This window comes from Salvelinus sp. IW2-2015, linkage group LG28 (assembly GCF_002910315.2).
Source record: "Salvelinus sp. IW2-2015 linkage group LG28, ASM291031v2, whole genome shotgun sequence".
In the NCBI taxonomy this organism is placed as follows: domain Eukaryota; kingdom Metazoa; phylum Chordata; class Actinopteri; order Salmoniformes; family Salmonidae; genus Salvelinus; species Salvelinus sp. IW2-2015.
Genome location: NC_036868.1, coordinates 19,994,501 through 20,012,864, shown reverse-complemented (window position 1 = coordinate 20,012,864; position 18,364 = coordinate 19,994,501). Strand labels below are relative to the sequence as shown.

The window sequence follows — 18,364 nt, the reverse complement described above, 5'->3', positions numbered from 1 at the left end:
TTCCTTTTCGGAAGTTGCTTTCATTCAATGCATCTAATTTGTAAACATTTCAACTGTACTAAACTAAAAACATTTTTTTTTTTACAATTGTACAAAAAAAATCCACCCACCAAAATCAAGTTATTTCTTGTGATGCAAGTGTTGAGACCGTGCTTTAAATTCCAGACGAAGCACAATGTATTCCATTGAGCTCATTTACCGGCCTCACATCAAGGGGCCTCATGAGCTGGGCATAATACAAAAATACTAATAACATATACAGTACCAGTCAAAAGTTGACACCTACTCATTCAAGACTTATTATTTTTACTATTTTCTACATTGTAGAATAATAGCGAAGACATCAAAACTATGAACACATATGGAATCATGTAGTAACGCCCCCCCAAAAAAAGTGTTAAATCAAAATATATTATTTGAGATTCTTCAAAGTAGCCACCATTGTCCTTGACAGCTTTGCACATTCTCTCAACCAGCTTCATGAGGTAGTCACCTGGAATGCTTTTCAAACAGTCTTGAAGGAGTTCCCACATATGCTGAGCACTTGTTGGCTGATTTTCCTTCACTCTGTGGTCCAACTCATCCCAAACGATCTCAATTGGGTTGAGGCCAGGTCATCTCATGCAGCACTCCATCACTCTCCTTCTTGGTCAAATAGCCATTACACAGCCTGGGGTGTGTTGGATTTATTGTCCTATTGAAAAACAAATGATAGTGGGACTAAGCACAAACCAGATGGGGAGGCGTATCGCTGCAGAATGCGGATGAATATGTATGAACTTTCCAATTTGTAAGTCGCTCTGGATAAGAGCGTCTGCTAAATAACTTAAATGTAAAATGTAAATGTAGCCATGTCGGTTAAGTGTGCCTTGAATTCTAAATACATCACTGACAGTGTCACCAGCAAAGCACCCCCACACACTCATACCGCCATGCTTCACGGTGGGAACCACACATGCGGAGATCATCCGTTCACCACCTCTGCGTCTCAGAAAGACAGGGTGGTTGCAAGCAAAAATCTCAAATTTGGACTCATCAGACCAAAAGGACAGGATTTCCAGTCTAATGTCCATTGCTCGTGTTTCTTGGCCCATGCAAGTCTTTTCTTATTGGTGTCCTTTAGTAGTGGTTTCTTTGCAGCAGGTCGGCATTTTCCGGATTGACTGAACTTCACGTCTTAAAGTAATGGACTGTTGTTTGGCTTGCTTATTTGAGCTGTTCTTGCATTAATATGGACTTGGTCTTTTACAAAATAGGGCCACCTTCTGTATACCAACCCTACCTTGTCTCAACCCAACTGATTGGCTCAAACGCATTGAGGAAAGAAATGCCACAAATGTATTTAAGGCACACCTGTTAATTGAAATGCATTCCAGGTGACTAGCTCATGAAGCTGGTTGAGAGAATGCCAAGAGTGTCCAAAGCTGTCATCAAGGCAAAGGGTGGCTACTTTGAACAATCTAAAATATATTTCGATTTGTTTAACACGTGTTATTTCATAGTTTGTTTTCACTATTATTCAACAATGTAGAAAAAAAAAGTTAAACCCTTGAATGAGTAAGTGTCCAACCATTTGAATGGTAGTGTATAAATACTAATAATTTCTCAAATTGAGGCCCCCCTCTGCATGCTCCGCTCAAGGACCCACAACCCTACACGACCCACTGTCGTGGGCTTGCTCAGCGCATCACTCTTATTCGGTCTTGCCTCAGCAGGTTGGTTCAGCAGCAGCAAAATCTGCGGGAAGATTCAACGTAGAAAAGGAAATGGAGAGGAAGGGGGCATTTTGCCTGGCCACTGTGCCCAGGTTAGTGGTGTAAAGTCTGGTTTGCTTGCTGTTTGTCGTTTTAGGCTGGGTTTCTGTACAGCACTTTGCGATATCAGCTGATGTAAGAAGGGCTATAAAATAAATTTGTAGCATTTACTTTGTACTTTTACTCAAGTCTGTCAATGGAGTACTCTTCCACCACTGTACTTAAGAACATTTTAAACCAGATTACCAGTAAAATACTACTTAAAAGTAAAAAAGTGACTTTCACAAGAGTAATTTTCTATTAGGGTATTGTGAACCATCCAGAGGTTTGGGGGCCAAATGGAGTCAGAGGGGCGGGGACACTCCGGGAATCCCCGAAAGCATCCCTTATTACCGGCGCAAGGCAAAGGACGAGGCTATTACGCATGAGAAAAAAAAGAGAATGGAGAAAGGAACGGACAAAGAAATAAGGAGGAACATAGAACAAAGGACAGAACATTGAAAGACCAAGAACAGCTTAAATGAAGAATTTATGAGTGATTCCCGGTACAGCGAGCCAAAGCCAAGATTAGCCACAAAAGACCATTTAATTAGGTGATTATGGAAAGTATCTTTGGTTTGTAAGTGAAGTGCTCTGTATTGAGGCAGGATTTTGTTAACCCTTTCTTGAACCGGTCCCCTCTGGAACGATCACAGTTAATTTTTACTCAAGTATGACAATTGAAGAATTTTTCCACCACTGCCAGGTTAGTGAGGCCACATTGACAATGAAAAAGGCCTTCAAAAAAGTGAATTAGGCCATACAACCACCTTCAGAAAGTATTCACACCTTTTCCACATAGTTGTGTTACAGACTGAATTTAAAATGGATTACATTGAGACGGTCACTGGCCTACACACACAATAACCCATAATGTCAAAGTGGAATAATGTTTTTTTAAATGTTAAATTAAAAAGCTGAAATGTCTTGAGTCAATAAGTATTCAACCCCTTTGCTATGGTAAACCTAAATATAAATAAAAAAGCAGACATTGAATATACCTTTGAGCATGGTAAAGTTACTAATTACACTTTGGATGGTGTATCACTACAAAGATACAAGTGTCCTTCCTAACTCTGTTGCCGGAGAAGAAGGAAACCACTCTGGGATTTCACCATGAGGCCAATTGTGACTTTAAAACAGAGTTTAATGGCTGTGATAGGAGAAAACATTGTAGTTACTCCACAATACGAACCTAATTGACAGAGCGAAAAGGAAGCCTGTCCAAAATAAAAATATTCCAAAACATGCATTCTGTTTGCAARAAGGCACTAAAAGTAATACTTCAAATCCAATACATTGAGTACCACCCCATATTTTCAAGCATAGTGGTGGCTGCTTCATGTTATTGTACAATCCAGGTGTGCAAAGCTCTTTCAGGCTTACCCAGAAAGACTCACTGCTGTAATCACTGTCAAAAGGTGATTCTAACATGCATTGACTCAGAGGTATGAATACTTCTGTAATTGATATGCCCTCTGCCTCCAAATCACTAAGTCCGCCCATAACATAACGACTGCGGAAACATTTGTAATGACAACAGAGTCATATTAAAGTGACTAGTGGATTTTGCATCTCTCAAAGACAGGAAATAGGTGGCTGAAAAGGAGAGTTCAGGTGAGTGGGGCATGCGCGTTGCGACACTCACAATGGGTTCCCATAGGAGAACCCATTTTTGGTTCCAGGTACAACCCTCTGTGGAAAGAGTTCTACCAAAAAGAGTTCTTCCAAGGGTTCTCCTATGGGAACCGAAAAACCGGTTTAGGTAGCATCTTTTTTTATAAAAGTGTAATTTACTGTTGCCTGATGGAATACTCTAAGCACAAAGGGTCCAACAAAAACCCACYGAAAAAAACAAGACTCACGTTAAAAGTGAAGAAAGTAAGTATTAGACCATGCCTAATTGAGCAGTGTTCTATAGCTTACCACTAACGCAACAAGTTGATCATTAACAAATATTTATTTAGTGTCTTGTGACAGCCGACCTATGACTGGGTGTTCCCCGCCCAAGGATGACATGTGACAAGGAACCTACTCAAAGTCCACTCTTACTTCAATACAATAATGTGGATTTGTTCAAATGGTTTTCTAGTATCTTGGTAGCATTAAGACCATTGTTAGTTCCCACATAAGGTGCATCGGTAGCGTCCGAACAATAGTTGCACTAAAACATAGTAGCCCAAGTCTCTTTTTGCGAATGATAGGCTACTTCAACAAAAATGGGATAAACAATTGTTAACATTTAGTCACAATCATTGTTAAAGAACAAATCCAGGCTGAGAGGACAGAGAAAAGTGCTTCTTCTTTGTTATCAGCTGAACTGTCTGGCAGACGGTAAACAGCTGGAGGGAAGCCCTAAAGCCATTACAAATCGGTACATTATGGTAAAGTTGCGGGCACTAAAACAGTTTTTACAACAGGTTTGGTGGTGGTGACAAGCCATCACTAGAAGACGCATTGCAGTGATTATTTGGCCAGTACTGCAGCGCAACCTAACTTTTTATTGCATGTAACTGTAGGTATAAAATTACCCATTGCAAGACTGGGGTGAAGATAGTCATGAGAGTGGCAGAGCTGGGGATCAAACTCCGGTCTCCTAGAGCAACGTGTGGTCTGGAGTTGGAAGCAGCGCTACTGCCAGACCAAACGTATAAAATACATCTTAATCCTGTTCACGTCCATAGATAAAACTCAACCCTAGGTGGTTGGCATCACAATCAATGTACACAACTGTACTCAAATTGCTTAGATTAAAAATMTTCTGACATTTTTATGTCTATGCACACGTGACTGTGCTCGTTTATTTGTTGATGCACATTTAAATGTCTGTGCATGCGAGTGTGACAGGTGCGTTTGCGTAGATGCGGCAGGTCCCAGAGAGAGCTTATAGAAAAGTGGTTCCATAGCCTTTCACATCTACCTTCTTCAAACAAAAGACATGCTGACTTTGGGACAGTTCCCAGGACATCTTTTCAAAATGGACAGACGGCAATGAAACTTCAAATGTATACACATTGCAAGATCAAATTTATCATGCTTAGGGTCATGTATAAAATGCTGGCCAGGCCAATATTTTGGCTACCCTGACTATGCCCCCATACTTTAGGATGACAATGCCCCCATCCACAGGACACAAGTGGTCACTGAATGGTTTAATGAGCATGAAAACAAAATGTCCACCATATGCAATGGTCATCTCAGTCACCAAATCTCAACCCAATTGAACACTTATGGGAGATTCTTGAGCAGCGTCTGAGACTGCGTTTTCCACCATCAACAAAACACCAAATTGAATTTCTCGTGGCAGAATGGTGTCACATCCCTCCAATAGAGTTCCAGACACTTGTAGAATCTATGCCAAGGTGCATTGAAGCTGTTCTGGCACAACTCCCTAGACACTATGTTAGTGTTTCCTTTATTTTGGCAGTTACCTGTACTTCATCAGTTTAACACAGAACCATGTCATTGTGATAAAGTGGTCTTGCAAATGTTGCAAATTACAAGCAAAAGTCAAATTTACACACCTTTAATGTGCAAACAGGATAACAGAAGCCCAAAATAAAAAAAAGTATAATAATATTGGTGAGACTTAGGCCCAATTCTGTATAAGGATTGCATGCGAGCAGTAGTGTGAACACACGTAAACGCTGTTTATGCACCGTTTATTTTACGTAGGAGTTTACCCACCTATTGAGGAAAAATACATCTAAAATATAGGGAGCATTACTTTACTCACAGCAAATGGTGATCCGCGTTAACCCACCTATTTTTTAACACCTAGTGATTCATAAAAATCAACTCTGTATTAATGTGAAACAGCGACACTGTTCGCCCCAGGGGCTTGATCATTTTTATTCTGTTAACAAAACGGAGGCGAGGAGCATCCAGCAGTGTGGTAAATAACTTTGTTGTAATATCCCAAACAGACGTGGCAGTTTCACCATTAAGGATTCAAGCATTACATGTACCTTGTATACTGCCTGTGATCATTAGACAAGGGCTGCATCACATAATCCACATGGAACATTCAGAAAGAAATATGATATAGAACAGACGTGAATGACACTTAGATTAAGCAATCATGCCAGCTCTTAAATCGTGACGTCTAATAATACATTATAATAATTTGGTGGGTGCTTATACATGTGTGTATTATATACATGTGTGAACTGGACATTTGATTTTTGCATATCACAACACCCCCTGATACACCCTCAGCGTGGGGTCACAGCCAGGGTCAGCCTGGAGCAATTAGGGTTAAGTGCCTTGCTTATAGTGCTGAGTGATATACTGTAATGTTATTTTTCAGTTTCAAAACTCATTGACGACATCAGTTGAAATACATTTTGTTTGTTTTTTGCCCCCCTGAGCTCAACACACATTCTCACTGCAGTTTATCTAGAGATCAGTCAGATCAAGCCCGAACAGTGCGATGTATACTGAAAAAAAATGCTACAATTTTAAAGTTGAGTTACAGTTCATAAAAGGAAAATCTGTCATTTGAAATACATTCATTGGGCCCTAATCTATGGATTTCACATGACTGGGAATACAGATTTGCATCTGTTGGTCATATATCATTAAAAAAAAAGTTAGGGGCATGGATCAGAAAACCAGTATGTATCTGGTGTGATCACCATTCGCCTCATGCAACGCGACATCTCCTTAGCATTGAGTTGATCAGGCAGTTGATTGTGCCCTGTGGAATGTTGTCCCACTCCCCTTCAATGGCTGTGCGAAGTTGCTGGATATTGGAAGGAACTGGAAAAAGCTGTCACATGTCAATCCCAATGTCTGGTGAGCATGCAAGCCAGGGAAAAACTGGGACATTTTCAGCTTCAGGAATTGTGTACATATCCTTGCGACATGGGGCCGTGCATCATCATGCTGAAACATGAGGTGAAGGCCGCAGATAAATGGCATGACAATGGGCCTCAGGATCTTGTCACGGTATCTCTGTGCATTCAAATTGCCATCGATAAAATGCAATTGTGTTTGTTGTCCGTAGCTTATGCCTGCCCGTACCGTAACCCCACAACGTCAGCAAACTGTTCACCCACACGACGCCATACACATGGTCTGCGGATGCGAGGCCGGTTGGACTTACTGCTAAAACAACGTTGGAGGCGGCTTATGGTTGAGAAATAACCATTCTATTACCTGGCAACAGCTCTGATGGACATTCTGGCAGTAGGCATGGAAATTTACTTTACAGCCTTATTCTAAAACGTATTAAATTGTTGCCCCCAATCTTCACACAATACCCCATAAAGACAAAGCAAAAACAGGTTTTTAGAAAGTAAAAAAAATAAATAAAAAAAAGTACTAAAATATCACATATACAAACATGGCTTCCGAGTGGCGCAAAGGTCTAAGGCACTGCATCTCAGTGCAAGAGGCGTCACTACAGTCCCTGGTTCAAATCCAGGCTGTATCACATCCGGTGATTGGGAGTCGCATAGGGCGGTGCACAATTGGCCCAGCGTCGTCTGGGTTTGAACGGGGTAGGCCGTCAATGTAAATAACAATTTGTTCTTAACTCACTTGCCTAGTTAAATAAAAATATATTAAGACCCATTACTCATTACCCATTACTTTGTTGAAGCACCTTTGGCAGAGATTGCAGCCTTGGGTATGACGTTGCAAGCTTGGCATACCTGTATTTGGGGGGTTTCTCCCATTCTTCTCTGCATACTCCCTCAGGCTTTTGTCAGGTTGGATGGGGAGCGTCGCTTCACAGCTATTTTCAGGTCTCCCCAGAGAGGTTTGATCAGGTTCAAGTCCGGGCTCTGGCTGGGCCACTCAAGAACATTCAGAGACTTGTCCCGAAGTCACTCATGTGTTGTCTTGGCTGTGTGCCTAGGGTTGTTGTCCAGTTGGAAAGTGAACTGTCGACCCAGTCGGAGGTCCTGAGTGCTCTGGAGCAGGTTTTCATCAAGGATCTTTCTGTACTTTGCTCCGTTCATCTTTCCTTCGAACCTAGGTAGTTTCCCAGTCCCTGCCGCTGAAAAACATTCCCACAACATTATGCTGCCACCACCATGCTTCACCGTAGGGACGGTGCCATGTTTCCTCCAGATGTGAGACTTGGCATTCATGCCAAAGAGTTTTATCTTGGTTTAATGAGACCAGAGAATCTTGTTTCTCATGGTGTGAGAGTAATTTACAAACAGGCTGTCATGTGCCTTTTACTGAGGGGTGGCTTCCGTCTGGCCACTCTACCAGAAAGGCCTAATTGGTGGAGTGCTGCAGAGATGGTTGTCCTTCTGGAAGGTTCTCCCATCTCCACAGAGGAACTCTGGAGCTCTGTCAGAGTGACCATTGGGTTTTTGGTCACCTCCCTGACCAAGGCCCTTCTCCCCCGATTGCTCAGTTTGGCCGGGCAGCCAGCTCTAGGAAGAGTTTTGGTGGTTTCAAACTTCCATGTAAGAAGGATGGAGGCCACTGTGTTCTTGGGGACCTTCAATGTTGCAGAAATGCTTTGGTACCCTTCCCCAGATCTGTGCATCGACACAATCCTGTCTCAGAGCTCTACGGACAACTCATTCGACCTCATGGCTTGGTTTTTGCTCTGACATGCACTGTCAACTGTGGGACCTTATATAGACAGGTGTGCCTTTCCAAATCATGTCAAATCAACAGAATTTACCACGGGTGTACTCCAATCAAGTTGTAGAAACATCAAGGATGATCAACGGAAACAGGATGCACCTGAGCTTAATTGCGAGTCTCATAGCAAAGGGTCTGAAAACTTACGTAAATAAGAAACCCGTTTTTGATTTGTAATAAATGTACAAAAATTTATAAAAACCTGTTTTTGAGTTTTAATTATGGGATATTGTGTAGATTGATGAAGGACATTATTTTATTAAATAAGGCTGTAACGTAACAAAATGTGGAAAAAGTGAAGGGGTCTGAATACTTCCCGAATCCACCGTACTTGTCTGAAGACAGAACACTCAAGTGGGATGGAGCAGTTGCTTTGCAAAGTATCTCTACCTGAAAATACATGACCTAAGATAGTTCATATTCAGCAGTCATAAAAGTATGCCTTATTTACTTTGAAGAACAAGTAAAAATAGCAATTTTGTCAGACAGCATAGGCAGCAGCTATTTAAAGATTAGATGACTTAGAATGAAATAAAAAGTAATAGGCCTACACCACTGAAATACTTTAAAGTAATGTGAATAAATGGTTAATAAGTGATAAGCAGTAATGGGCAGTTACTACCATAATGGGACATGTATTAATTGTTTTCTGTCGTTACAGCATTAAACCCACATAATATTTTTTTAGACATATGCATTATCGAAACCATGATTTTTAAAATACTCAAAACAGACCCCAAAAAGCTCTCAAATCGCTCAGCACTACTTGCTCAAGGGCACAGACAGATTTTACTCACCGTTTCGAACTAGCACCCTTTCGGTTACTGGCCCAACATTGACTACTAGGCTACCTGCCGCCCTACAATGTTCAGTTTGTGTCCCCTTCGAGACCAGGGGCATTTAAACATGCAATTGTATACAAATATGATGAGCATGTTATATTATGTAGTACTCATGCAGCTAATTTTTATTGGGAACTTATACAAGATTTAACCACATTCTGAATAGCACATTCTAAATAATTAGGGAAGAGGGTACAATTTGGGACAAAGCCAGTGTGTTGTGGAATTGGAGAGATTCTAACCTCTGCTTAAACCCGCCAAGACACTAGTGACTTCCGCTCTGCTCCAAATATATAAAAACGATAGCACTCACTTCAAGCACATCGTAAGCTTAAAGAATAATTTTTTCTAGAGCTGCCTCGGTACAATTCTATGACCCCAGTGTTCCCCAGCTTGGTCGTTAGACACAAACACACCCATCCCCCCACCCGGCCATTACACATTTGGTTCACTCCAACACTTGATTCAACTAGTCTTCAAGCATCTGATTAGTTAAAGCAACTATGCTGGTGATTGCATATCTAAATAAATGTAGAATGGGCAGGGCCCCCAAAGAGAGACTAACAGTCATACACTTTACGTACAGGTGGTCCCGGGAATCAAAACCACTATTCTGCCATTGCAAGCGCCATGCTCTGCCAACTGATCTAAAGAGGACCAGCTCTCTAATCTCTCAATCATTCATTCCAGGAGCCACACAGATAATTTGTAACTCCCTAATGTTGCAATTAGAAGGGCCATAAAAAGCAACATGATTGGCACCATTAAGTCATTCAAAACATGTCTTCAATCATTGATTACAATTATGGAAACCGGGTACCAAACAGTCATTGCCGTTCACTGCAGAAGTAGGATCTGCTTTCCCCAACTAATCTTTACCTTAACCCCTAGCATGTAAAAATGACCTGGGATCAAAGTGTCCCCCCCCCCCCAAATACTTCAGCTGCGCTTGATTGAGCTTTCCTGACACCAATGGAACTAATTGAATAGTCCATCAATCGGTCTTAAAATCCACCCTGTATCTGTGCTTAGGGGCAATGTGGGTAGCAAGATGGCTCTGACAAAGGTTTGTTCCTCACTTTGAGCCCTTAAAAAAAAAWAAAAAATACTGCATAGTTTCCTATGTATTATTTCTGACATTGTTAGCCCAGAAAATCTTAAATGTTATTACATACAGCCGGGAAGAACTGTTGGCTCTAAGAGCGACGTCAACTTACCAAAGTTACGACCAGGAATACGACTTTGCCGAAGCGGATCCTTTGTTCAGACCACCACCCAGGACATTGGATCTAATCCCAGWGMCCGAGCCAAACAACGTCMGGGGAGAAGGGGTAGACGGAGCGGCCTCCTGGTCAGACTTCGGAGGCGTGCACACCAACCGCTTCCGAGTATATTACTCGCCGATGTCCAGTCTCTAGACGACAAGGTGGATGAAATTAGGGCACGAGTTGCCTTCGAGAGACAGAGATTGTAACATTTGCTGTTTCACGGAAACATGGCTCACTCGGGATATATTGTCGGAGTCGGTACAGCCACCGGGTTCCTTCATGGGTAAACATCTCTGGGAAGAAGGGCGGGGGTGCATGCTCATGATTAACGACTCATGGTGTAATCATAACAACATACAGGAACTCAAGTCCTTTTGTTCACCTGACCTAGAATTCCTTAAAATCAAATTCCGACCGCATTATCTACCAAGAGAATTCTCTTCGATTAGTCACAGCCGTGTATAACCCCCCCCAAGCAGATACCACGACAGCTCTCAAGGAACTTCACTGGACTATGTAAACTGGAAACCATATATCCTGAGGCTGCATTTATTGTTGCCTGGGATTTTAACAAAGCTCATTTGAGAAAAAGGCTCCCTAAATTCTATCAGCACAATGACTGTAGCATGCGTGCAGGCAATACACTGGACCACTACTACTCTAACTTCCGCGATGCATACAAGGCCCTCCCCCACCCTCCCTTCGGCAAATCCGACCACGACTCCATTTTGCTCCTACAGGCAGAAACTCAAACAGGATGTACTCGCGACTAGAACCATTCAACGCTGGTCTGTTTAATCGGAATCCACGCTTCAAGATTGTTTTGATTATACGGACTGGGAAATGTTCCGGGAAGCCTCAGAGAATAACACTGATTTGTGCATTGGAGAGGTTGTACCCCCTTTGACTATTAAAACCTACCCTAACCAGAAACCGTGGATAGATGGCAGCATTTGCGCAAAACTGAAAGCGAACCACCACATTCCACATGGAAAGATGACTAGGAATATGGCCGAATATTAAACAGTAGTTATTCCTGCCGCAAGGTAATCAAACAAGCAAAATGACGGTTTCAGGACAAAGTCGCAATTCAACTGCCCAGACGCGAGACYTATGTGGCAGGGTCTACAGGCAATTACAGACTACAAAAAGAAAACCAACCACGTCAGACAAACTAAACACCTTTGCCCGCTTTGAGTGTAATACAATGCCACCGACGGGGCCCGCTAACAAGGACTGCGGGCCCCCCCTCTCCTTCTCCGTGGCCGACTTAAGTCATTTAAACGTGTTAACCCCTGCAAAGCTGCTGGCCCAGACGGCATTCCTAGCCGCGTACTCAGAGCATGCGCAGACGACAACAGTAGTGGGCTTGATTACCAACAACGACGAGACAGCCTACAGGGAGGAGGTGAGGGCCCTCGGAGTGTGGTGTCAGGAAAACAACCTCTCACTCAACCTCAACAAAACAAAGGAGATGATCGTGGACTTCAGGAAACAGCAGAGGGAGCACCCCCCTATCCAGACGGGACAGTAGTGGAGAAGGTGGTAAGTTAAGTTCCTCGGCGCACACATCACGGACAAACTGAAATTGTCCACCCACACAGACCGTGTGGTGAAGGCGCAACAGCGCCTCTTCAACCTCAGGAGACTGAAGAAATTTGGCTTGTTACCTAAACCCACAAACCTTTACAGAGGCACAATTGAGAGCATCCTGTCGGGCTGTATCACTGCCTGGAACGGCAACTGCACCGCCCTCAACCGCAAGGCTCTCCAGAGGATGGTGCGGTCTGCACAACACATCACCAGGGGGAAACTACCTGCCCTCCAGGACACCTACAGCCCCCAATGTCAGAGGAAGGCCAAAAAGATCAAGGACAACAAATCACATTTTATTTGTCACATGCGCCGAATACAACAGGTGTAGACCTTACAGTGAAATGCTTACCACCCGAGCCACTGCCTGTTCACCCAGAAGATGAGGTCAGTACAGGTGCAGCAAAGCTGGGCCAGAGACTGAATAACAGCTTCCATCTCAAGGCCATCAGACTGTTAAACAGCCATCACTAACACAGAAGCTGCTGCCTACAGACTCAAATCATTAGCCACTTTAATAAATGAATAACTAGTTTAATAACTAATTTCATTTGTATATACTGTATTTTATACCATTTATTGTATCTTGGCTATGCCACTCGGCCATCACGCATCCATATACTTATATGTACATATTCCATCCCTTTACGTGTGTATTAGGTAGTTGTGAAATTGTTAGATATTACTGCACTGTCGGATCTAGAAGCACAAGCATTTCGCTACACTCACATTAACATCTGCTAACCATGTGTATGTGACCAATAACATTTTATTTGATGTCTACCAAAACCAGATGAAGACTGCAATGTTCCTCTTACAGTAAGCTAAAATGATTTGACCTACCAATATGATCCAATTCACATTTTTACCCTTCCTTGCAGTTTGCGTCAACGATGAGAAATTCTATTTCAGAGTATATGGCATATCCCCAGAGTCTTTGCAACTAGAAAGGTTATTCAACTTTCCACACAGGCCTCCATTTTGAAAACCGACTATAAATGTTACATCATACGCCTGACCTTCCTGAAATCTTCCATCTGTAGTTTCACTTTCGGCAACAATTATTTATTTTTTAAATCAGTTTTGACTTGGCAGGACAGAGGGTCGTCACAAATGTACAGCAAACAATGTCTTCAGTATGTGTGTTTTTTGGTGTGCGTGTGTAGGAACTTCAATTGTGTGATTGGTCGTATAGATTAACTTGAAGCGCCGTTACATCATTGCAGTCAGCGTAATGGTATCAGGGGCTGTATGTATCAAGTGTGTCAGTAGTAGTGCTGATCTAGGATCAGGTCCCCCTTGTCCATGTAATCTTATACATTGTGATCTAAGAAAGGCAAAACTGAATCAAAACAGATCCTTTCAACAAAAATGTGCATGGTAACACCAAGGGAGAATAGTCATGCACGGAGAAACAGATGCGCTGATTGCGCTCTATCCAATCATACAGCATAATCTACAGAGAGAGACAGACCTGCCCACATTATGCAGAGCCTCAGACTTGTTTGCATAAGACACACCTCGCCAATGTTGTTGAAAGAACCCTTGACCTAAACTTTTATCGAGCGGCCACTTGTTGATGTGATTGAGTGTGATCACAAGAGTCTGACACATTTTAGCAAAATTATGATTGAAACGATACACCCTTGCATCACAACTGCCACCTGTCAATATTCCACATTTCAAAAGCCATTCGTGAGCATCGTGTCCCGCCGCGACCTGTTTTGTAATATAATTTGCTTTAGACAATGGTGGTTACTCTGCGTCGCATCGTGGGTATGATCACATCACAGCCATGACAAATTTCATAACACATGGCCTCATTTATTATTGCTTTAATGAAACACTGCCAGACAGATGCACACTACGGTAATATTTAAAAACTGCACCAAAGCACTTTACTCACCAGTGATTTGAAAGTTGATTTAGCTAACGTGGCTTGCCTGCTCAATGTGTTAATAGCTAGCTTCATAGAGAGATGGAACTAGCTAGTGATTGTGGGCACTGAAACAGCATGTATACTTTATATGCAATGTTTGACAGCTTGCTGAAGTTAGACATGTTCTCATAAAATCAGTCCTGAGCGCAGCAGCAGCTGACTGGATACTCTCCGCAGTGCACTACTAGCTTTCTTCCAAACGTTTTTTTTACTTGAGAAATACCGCAAAAAGCCTTAGCGCAGCGTGAATGTTTTTGCCCTAGCACTACACAGCTGATAAAAATCTAAGCTTGATGATTAGTTGAATCTGCTGTGTAGCGCTCAGGTAAAAACCTAAAATGTGCCCCCTTTGGGGTCCCAAGGACCGAATTTGGGAAACCCTGCCTTGGGGAGATGTAAAATTGAGTGATTAAGACCTCCTCGGCGAAAACTTCAAAATCAATTAGATTTCTTGATTTATTTGGACTATTTTGACGGTGAAATGTTGCTCGTAATTTAAGAGGGATTGAATTCCTTAACTACTAGAATGGTCATGATGGTCATTCTGACAATGATATCTATTGCGTAAATATTCCATAATAAATAGCAAAATGAATAAATGTGTTAAAATAGGTAATAAACCTCAGGACACCAAATGTAAATCAGTAAAAATGTTCATTTTTCCTGCAGTCTGAACAGCCATAAAGTGCATGAAATCTGACATTTCAAGCCACCTTCTGGCCATGCGACTTGTCTGAATGGTCAAATCTGGTTTATTTGCCTTCAAGTGGTTAGATGTTATTTAGCATATCTTGTTACTTGCTAGCTACTCTGACAGTTTGACAAGAACAGGTGGTAGGTAGCTAACTAGCTTGTTAATTGTTGACAAACGAATGAGTGAATGTGCTAGAAAGCTAAACGGCTACCTAGCTAGCTGCGGCTCGCCAAATAGGACTTGCTTTGGAAGTTGGATAATCTTATCTTTGAGGCTTTAAATGTGTTCTTAGACTGATTTTGAACATTCAAAGCAACTGGGAAAGGTCAATGGCAGGCATTATTGTTGCCTTACCTTGCTACATAACTTAAGTGATATGAAGCGTGAGCACCAATCAGCCTACGCCACTGCGCACACCCCCGTCATTACTATGACAACTAGCGTAGCCATGACAGAAAGTGACTGCCGTCTGAACACACACAGATCTGATGTGGTCACCTGTAACTTAACGTTTGGTCAGTATTCCATAACGATTTTGAGCATTAATGCCTTCAGTGTGAACAAGGCTTAAGACAGTTGCCTTCCCAGCTAATGTCCCATCCAAACTACACCTAAACTATATTAAAACCAACTTCAATGTGAGATTGACCCATCGTCATACACATATAGATGTGGCCTTAAGACAAGATGATATTGACAATGGGTGAAAATATGATCAATTGTCAAAGTGAGAATTAAGAGACTCCTAACCAGTGCAGCGTGACTTGACATAAGGAATCAGCAATAGACATTTCGGGAAAAATACCCTTTCTATTTTATTCTGTTATACTGTATGTGTTGACTGGTAGGGCAGAGGAATAAGCGTGTGATGTCTGCTAAAGTTAATTTAATTGGCATGGCACAGCCAAAGTCTATTAAGCACAGATAAAAACTCAACACTCTATTCTGTTCTACATACATAGCCTTAGTATCATGTTTATGACCCTTGTGATTGTGTATATTAAATGGATTTATTAAACTGGTGGCTATTGATACCCATTTTGACAGGCATGGCTCTGATGTAGAAATGCTCAGAAAGTTGTCTTATGATATTGTTACGTTCTAATGGACACTAGAGAAGCTTAACCAAGTTTAATTCTTCCCAAAGGGTCGTTACAGCTGTAATTCAGACCAAGACATTGCTTCCCCCGTGGTGGTATTCATACCCCACTTTGGGTGGAGTCTCCTGATCTCTAAACATTGCATCATTCTTGCTAAGCAGGGAACTAAGTGATACTAGCCTTCAACAGTTTCTCCCCTTATCAGTACTGTCACATGTGATTGTTTTCCCTGCACTCAGCCCCTCCCAAGCTTCATTATGGCACCCCTCATGTCTCCTTTGTAACTAATGTTCCTATACTCTGAGTATAAATGTTCAAAGTTTACCCCAGAATCCAACAATATTTATCTCAAAATACTGCTAGTGTAAAATACACATATTTAGGAAAAGTCAGGGACTGGTGGGTTCAAGGTTAAAATTACAAAATTGAAAACAGTCAGATTAACCGTCTTGGCAGTTCTAGTGTTAATGAGGTAGCAGAAAAGTACATGCAGAATTTGTGAGTTAAGCCCCCCCCTTTAACCTCTACACCATCACTAACTCTACCTACATGTACATATTACCTCGACTAACCTGTGCCCCCGAACATTGAATCTGTACCGGTACCCCCTGTATAATGCCTCGCTACTGTTATTTTACTGCTGCTTTTTAATAATTTGTTATTTTTAACTTAAAGTGTTATGGAAAATAAGTGTTTTCTTAAAACTGCATTGTTGGTTAAGGGCTTGTAAGTAAGCATTTCACTGTAAGGTTGTATTCAGCGCATGCGACAAATAAAATTGGATTGAGTTAGGTGTGGTTCCCCATATCAGAACTGTATCTTGCATTGAAGGACAAGAAAACATCAGTATGACTGGTGTGAGGTTAGGATAAACAGTCTAAAAGAAACTTACCTGAACCATTTCTATGCCTCGTTTCCTAAGGGAAAAGGAGAAAAGGAATCCTCATTACAAATTTGTGGCAATAGAGAATACATCAGATAAGTCCTTTTAACATGTCTACTATGAGATAGCTGGCCGATACCCTCTCACATTGACAAGACAGATGGGGATATAAAAAAGTTTATTTTAAATTAAAACTTGCATGACAAACCAGCCGTAACACACTGAATATCATCCTCCATTTAAAACAAATGGAAGCACAGGTGTGTGCAATTAGCAAGACTTGCAAGCAGTCAACTGAAAATTAAAGGGAAATTCCACTTAATCTAAAAGTCAAACCAGTATTGGTTGAGCTGATTGGAAAAGATAAATTAACTGGATTTACATGTGATAATGAATTGACAAACACAGTCAAACGACAGTGAAGGCTACTCCTTCACACATTTTTCTGAAATGACTACYCAGTTAAAAAAAGTCAAAGGGATTTCATGAAAACAGGCTCTCGGATTTATTCAACAAAGTACACTGTACTGCATCAGGACTCTCTGGAAAACAGTGGCTATTGTTACAGAGTGGACTATCCTGGTACATTCATTTTGAAACATGAAGACCTGTACCATGATCCGCAGATCAAAAACCTGAAAGGTGTTTGATAGAAAAGGAGAACATGTCGAAGCACTACCGTTTGCCTTGTTATACATGTTGGTATACAGAGCCTTCAGAAAGTATTCATARCTCTTAACTTATTCCAGTATTGTGTGATACAACCGGAATTCAAAATGGATTAAAATGTACCCCCCCCCCCCCKRCRKCACACAATACCCCATAATGAAAATACCTCATAAAAATGAAATACAGAAACCTAAATTTACATGAGTATTCACACCSCTTTGCTATGACACTCCAAATGGAGCTCAGGTGCATCAATTACCTTTGATCATCCTTGAGACGTCACTACAACTTGATAGGAGTCCACCCTTGGCCAATTAAATTGTTTGGACATGATTTGGAAAAGAAACCCACCAGTCTATATAAGGTCCCACAGTTGAACGTGTCAGACAATAAAACTACACCACGAAGTCCAAGGAAATGTCTGTAGATCTCAGAGATGTAATTGTGATGAGGCATATAGCTGGGAAAGTGTATAAAACTATTTCTAGAGTGTTGAAAGTTTCCAAGAATACAGTAGTCTCCATCATCGGGAAATTGAAAAAATATGAAACTACTCAGACTGCCTAAAGCTGGCCATCCAACCAAACTGTGCAACCGGTCAAGGAGGACCTTGGTCAGGGAGGTGACCAATAACCTAATGACCACTGATAGAACTACAGAGTTGCTTCGCTGAGATGGGAGAACCTGCCAGAAAGACAACAGTCTCTACTGCACTTCACCAATCTGGGGTTTATGGGAGTGTGTGGGAGTGGCCAGATGGAAGCTACTCCTGAGAAAAATGGTACATGACAGCACGCCTGGAGTTTGCAAAAAGGCACATGAAAGACAGCACATAAGGCAAGATTCTGTGGTCTGATACAAATTTAACTCTTGCCTGAATGCAAAGCGCTGTGTCTGGAGAAAACCAGGCACACCTCATCACCCACTTGTGCACCTGAGTGGCACAGCAGTCTAAGGCACTGCATCTCAGTGCT

At 41.8% G+C, this 18,364-nt stretch overlaps 1 protein-coding gene across 1 annotated transcript in view; it reads right to left on the bottom strand.

Moving 5' to 3' along the window:
* itpk1a (inositol-tetrakisphosphate 1-kinase a) overlaps positions 1 to 18,364 on the bottom strand; it is a 68,841-nt gene that overhangs the window by 41,423 nt on the left and 9,054 nt on the right. The window contains exon 2 of the mRNA XM_070435977.1: positions 16,731 to 16,755. Coding sequence (XP_070292078.1) covers positions 16,731 to 16,755 — 25 coding nt within the window. The remainder of the gene's footprint in view (positions 1 to 16,730; positions 16,756 to 18,364) is intronic.